Source organism: Micromesistius poutassou, assembly GCF_964030765.1.
Source record: "Micromesistius poutassou genome assembly, chromosome: 3".
NCBI lineage: Eukaryota > Metazoa > Chordata > Actinopteri > Gadiformes > Gadidae > Micromesistius > Micromesistius poutassou.
Genome location: NC_140273.1, coordinates 2023546 through 2029394, shown reverse-complemented (window position 1 = coordinate 2029394; position 5849 = coordinate 2023546). Strand labels below are relative to the sequence as shown.

The 5849-nt window shown below is 44.3% G+C and overlaps 1 protein-coding gene across 1 annotated transcript; it reads right to left on the bottom strand.

Annotated features, from left to right (window-relative positions):
* Window positions 1–447: 447 nt before the first annotated feature.
* LOC311340458 (pannexin-1-like) lies at window positions 448–4868 on the bottom strand (the record flags this gene model as incomplete). Its single annotated transcript, XM_084465349.1, has 5 exons — window positions 448–591; window positions 1185–1689; window positions 2206–2405; window positions 2925–3046; window positions 4688–4868. 5 exons carry the CDS (start codon window positions 4866–4868, stop codon window positions 448–450), a joined length of 1152 nt encoding a protein of 383 aa, XP_084321475.1.
* Window positions 4869–5849: the final 981 nt, after the last annotated feature.

Below are 5849 nucleotides of genomic sequence, written 5' to 3'. Positions count from 1 at the left end.
CTTGACTTATCATGCATCATTTGTTGTTTTAGTACAGGAGATAACAACTAGTAGCTCTGTGACTGAGAATAACACATCTAGGTCTGACTTCTAAAACGTATATTTATATATAATACCAAACAATGATTTGATTTGCAGTGATATCAGTGCTCCTAAGATTCACTGGAAATAAACCAAAGGCTAAATAAACATTTGCTCTAAAACAAATCGACTTAAATGAAACGCTATTTCTACATCATCTTATTCATGTACATATCGGCTTGCTATAGAGTAAAGGCCTGCACCAGTATTAAGAAACCATCCTTAAAAAGGTCACTTGTTTTTTGATCCGTAGGCACAACTAATGAACGGTGAATATGAACAGTGCATTGACGAGAACATGACCAATAAATTGGACCAAACATTCTACGGAAGACCAGTATTATTATTTTTACTTCTTCTAGCCTTTCAGTCAGATGATCCCTCGCTCTTCTTGGTTTCTTGACATGTCTTTTTACCATCGACCACGTCGGTCTTGACCTGGCCCAGGGTTCTCAGCAAGCACATGGTGTCAAAGCCCTCCTCCCCATTCTCCTGCAGCAGCTCAAGGACCTAGAGGAGGAACAAGCTGGTTAATCTTCAGATTAAAATAGCCTTTTCCAACACAATTGACCATTCATTGTATGAATTGCAGTCTCACGACTCAGTTTTATATTTATGTCTAAAGTCTGATTGCAGACCAGCTCAAATCTGGATTTCACTTTCTTTTGGTTTGTATTTGTTTGAACCGCCTGGTTGCTGTAAAGGGTAAATTGGCAAGCACAAATCCCGCCACAGAAGTAAATAATTAAAACGTGTGTGTAAAGGTTTCAAACCAACACCATGAAGACCGGCCTGAGAAGATCTGTTATAACGACTGGATTAGAGACCCTGCTCCTAGTAGCTCAGCAGGTAGAGCGGGTTGGCTTTTAACCGGAAGGTTGCTAGTTTGATCTCCGGCTCCTCCTAGCTGAGTGTTGAGGTGTCCCTAAGCAAGACACCTCACCCTGACTGCTCCTGACGAGCTGGCTGTCGCCTTGCGTGGTTGACTCCGCCGTCGGTGTGTGAATGTGTGCATGAATTGGTGAATGTCGCTTTGGATAAAAGCGTCTCCTAATTCCCCAAAGGTAAATCTGATATATAAAAGTGGAGTTTGAGTGACTCACCTGCAGACACTTAAAGGACTTGAGCTTGCTGAGGTTCTCCTTCAGGAACAGCAGGTAGATGCTCAGGTCGTTGTACCGGGGCGTGACCAGGCCCAGTGTCCCGAAGCCGGGCAGGAGCCCGTAGGGTTTGAGGAACCCGGAGCTCTGCCGCGCCGGGCCCAGGGCGGCGTAGACCACCAGGGGGGCGAGGAGGACGTACACCGCCAGGTTGGTGTAGCTGAGGAGCCGGAAGATCCCGACCGCCACCAGCTTACATTGCACCGCCTCCGGCACCACGCTGTCGTTCTTCAGCACGCCCGTGCGCAGGTCGCAGGGGAACTCGTCGGTGAGGGTGGCCAGCGTGATGTAGTAGCCCAGGTAGGTGCAGGCGAGGACCAGGATGAGGAAGGTCAGGCCCCGGCAGGCCAGGTACTTCAGCACCAGGTCATGGGAGAACCGCTTGGTCTTCAGGTACTGCTCCACCAGAGGGTATTTGAGGCAGCCCTCGGCCAGGTCCAGAGCACCGCTGAGAGGGGATAATGGGGTTGGTGTTGTTGTCTGATCTTTGATCACCAAATAGGACTCGCAAATTAATCTTGCTCTCGCAAATATTCTATAAAGTTTTTTATTTCGTATTATAACTCACAGTAATAACACAGTACTGACCCTGACATTTTTTTTAATTTATTATAATGCTTATTTTTTTATTTTTATTTATGGTTATCTTGTTCAGAATTCACCTAGACTCTGCATTGCCTCCCCCCTTACCCACACCCCTCTTACGCACTTATTGTATGTTCTATGTCCTGGCACTTAAACATAGCATTGTGTAGCGTCTTATCCTAGCTCTCTTTGTTGTATACGGAGAATGGGTTAACCTAGTGATTGTTAGTGCTTGGCACTAACAATGTTGTTTCTACGAACATCCTTACTGTACCGACAGCAATATATATTGTTGTTTCTCTTTCTTCTGACAAATTCTTCTTCTACTTATTAAGTAAGTCGCTTTGGCTAAAAGTCCTAAATGTAAATGTAAAGGTACCCTTCTGCGTCTCCAGATGTGTCCTTGTTCTCCAGCGCTGCCAGGTTCTTGGCCAGTTTGATGGCCTGGTTGTAGAAGCGGTCTAGCTCCTCCATGATGAAGTTGAGGTCGGAGGAGAGGTGAGGCTCTGCGGTGAAGCGCCAGATCAGGGCAGGAATGGACATGAGGGTGGCCAGCAGCAGCAGGATGTATGGGAAGAACTGAGGAGACACACGTGTTTGGGTTCGAGGAAGAATTAGACAGAGGTTTAAAGACACAAAATAAAAGTTCAAATGAAATAATTAATAATGATCAGCTTAGCAACCGCAAAATATGTTGCATAAAGCTACCGTCAAACATAATACAAAGCCTCTGGCAATGGTAACATTTTACTTTTAGATTTATTTTAATCTTTAATCTATACTTAGAGTTATGTTAATCAGAAAAGTCAGCAGCTTCTGTATTAAGACACTTCTTTTATTTCCTTAAAAAACTTCAACAACAAATTCTTCCATTCTTCTCTTCTTTCATTTCTGTCTCTTCTTTCATTTCTGTGTGTCTTCCAGCCATATTCCAAAAGTAGTATGAGCAGGCCTTTTGTGCTCTACTTTCCTATTCTGCTCTTCCCCTCTCTGCTAAACTCTTACAACAACTGTCCCTACCCCACTGTCCGTCTATGTATAACACTATTGATGAGTGTTATACATAGTTGATGGTTTGGGCCCCGGGCCACAGGGTACCTTGTGGAGCCATAGCGGGGAGCTCTGGGCCTGCTGCTGCAGGGCCGCCCAGCAGAAGTTATCCACGTAGAAGGCCTGTCGCCAGGAGAAGTTAGTGGGAGCGAAACAGCTGATCTGGGTTCCTGTAGGACGAGAGGAGGAGACATGTGATATTAGCTGTTATGGGGGAATAACTCTAAGTCTGCAAAGGGTAGTGATGCAGTCGGTTGACCTTACAGTGGAAGATGGTTTGACCCACATGTTGCTCTTCGTTTCTCACAGAACCGTTCTTATGGTTCATACAATTGTTGTTTTTTAATGTAAATGCTGAAGGTGTCAAGCCGGTTTTGAGAACACCCAACCTTGCTGGTTTAAGTCAGCAACGACATGATGTTATCATGGGTGTTAATTATAATATAATTTCAATTGAGCCAATCAAAGGTCTCTGTGCACCCATGTGAGCCCTCTCTTCGGTCACTCTGTCTGCCCTCATCAAGTTCAGAACCGGGCTGCTGGGGTTCAGGGGTATCCACAGAATCTGCCCCAGCACACATTGCATCCCTCCTAATAATGCCTTGTTGTACCCGCTCTCTCTTTGTAGCGCAATAATGAAGGGCTTTTGGTGTCTCCACTGTGTGGAAGTAATGCACAACGAGCCTCTTCTCATGCTTGGTTTCACACAGGAGAGGGCAGATCCTTCACAGATGGACCTACCAGGGGTCAGCAGGCTGGCTCTGTTACCTCCTTCAAATCTCTCCTAAAAACACACTTCTTCAGAAGTGTTGGTTATTCTTTCAACGTTACTTTACTGTACTTTACTTGCTTTATTGTGTTTCAGTAATTCATACCATGCTTGTCATTATAACTGAGTCCATTGTACTTGTATTTGTATCTGGTCCTTTCTCTTGTTTGTCTGGGTGAAGCACTTTGTAACATGAACTCATCAATAATAGAAGTCCTCCTGCTCCATATGATCTGCGGAGCCATCACAGCCTTTAAAGATCATGTGAGGCCTCAGCTCTTCCAGGAATACCCTCACTCTCACTCAACCTATGCTTGCTTGTTTATTGACGTCTCTCTTGACAGTCTCCTGAGCACTAACAGTTTATTGAACGAATAAAATAACACAAATTAACCCTTGCTTTCTATTCTATCATGCACTCATATTAAACGTTTCCCCCGTTTCCAAATCTCTTGTTTGTTCCGTTCTTTATCTTTTTAGTGAGGGAATCATTTTGGATGCACATTGCTATCAAAGTGTGTAAATGTTACTCAAATATAGCTATTGAGAGTCAAGGAAGGCGGAGCCTCTGGGATAGCGGGCTATGACTGCAAGTCCAATAATGCACATGGCACATAAGGCAACACCAATAGAGGATACAGGACGGGTGCATGGAGGATTACGAGAATAATGACGATGTGATAATGATAATGTTATTATACTATTTTCTCACTGTGCTCCGTTCAGGCTGTCCATAGTTATTTTGAGTCATAAAGTGCCACTGAGAACGCCGGAAGGGAGGAGTCAGGCGCGCCTCCCCTCCAGCCCGGCAGCCTATCGCCCCAAAGGCCTTTTAAACAAGTCGACTTTATTCATAGTATTCACCCTGGTTACGTCAGGCCGGTGGGGCTCAAATAAAGACGTGTCTGAACGCACATGAAGAAACCCTGCAAAGGCATGTAGGTTTAATTTCATTACCGTTAAGACGACATTGTAATGCATGCATAGTTGAGGAGGATCTTGCAGATGGGGTTCAGAGATAACGTGTTGGTGTTCAACTCACCCACTGATACTTCTTGAGCGAAAGCCAAGGAGATGAGGAACAAAGGAAGCCCCACGGCCAGACAGCTCACTATCTTGTCCACGGCCAGCTCCAGCCGCAGTCCCTTGTACTTTGACTCAGTGGGGTCCTTGAGTAGAAAGTCGGAGAAGACGTATTCTGTGGCTACGTGGGCTATCGCCATTGTGACTGGGAACAAAGGCAACAAATCACTAATTGAAGTATCAATATCCGGCGCTATAACAACCAGTGTGTATCTGTTCCCAGGCACTTCTTCAATGCGCGTTCAATTCTCGTTGGTTTATTTAATGTCGTCTGTTATTCATTGGACCACTTATCCCGTTACCGTTACTGTACCCTGAATAAGAAGCGTCGGGGTAACGGGGCGCGATGCGGTGTTAGTGTGTTGGTCCGCCGCTAGGGGGCGCTGTTCTGCCTCTACACGCACCTGCTGCTGCGGGGGTACAGGGTTAGTCTGACCGCTCGGCCAGCCGCTAGGGGGCGCTGTTCTGCCTTTACAGGAGATACAAAAATATATAATAATTCCTTTATTCGCTTTAATCCAATATTTAATGAACGAGTTGAGGATTATTTTGAAAGCATCGCAACGTCCAATGAAGAATTATAAAATAAACCGTTTAAAACCCAAATAATCAGTTTTCAAAAATTGTTTTAACATTACATTTACAACCATTAACCAGTAGGTCCGTTATAACAAAGTGTATTTAGATTACGGCTCAAGCCAGGGCTTGAATTTAAATTATAACAAATAAATTGTAAGTATAATGATGACCAAACCAAACGAAAATCTAACCAAAACGGGACCCATGAGTGTATATTTCATATTTAATAAGCAACATATTGCATATCATAAAGTCTGTGGCGTGTAGGAGCGTTGTTATCGTTTACGACAGCTGTGGGTCATTTGCGACAGATGAGGCTGATTTACGACGGTCGTAGGTTACAAAGGCTCTAGCCAGGGCTTGAATTTAAACTATAACAAATACATTTTAATAATAACGATGATATCTCTTACTAAAACGGAACCCCATGAGTATATATCGCATATTTAACAAGCAACATTTTGTATTTCATAAATTATTTGTCGTGTTGAAGTGTTGTTATCGTTTACGACAGCTGTGGGTGATTTGCGACAGCTGAGGCT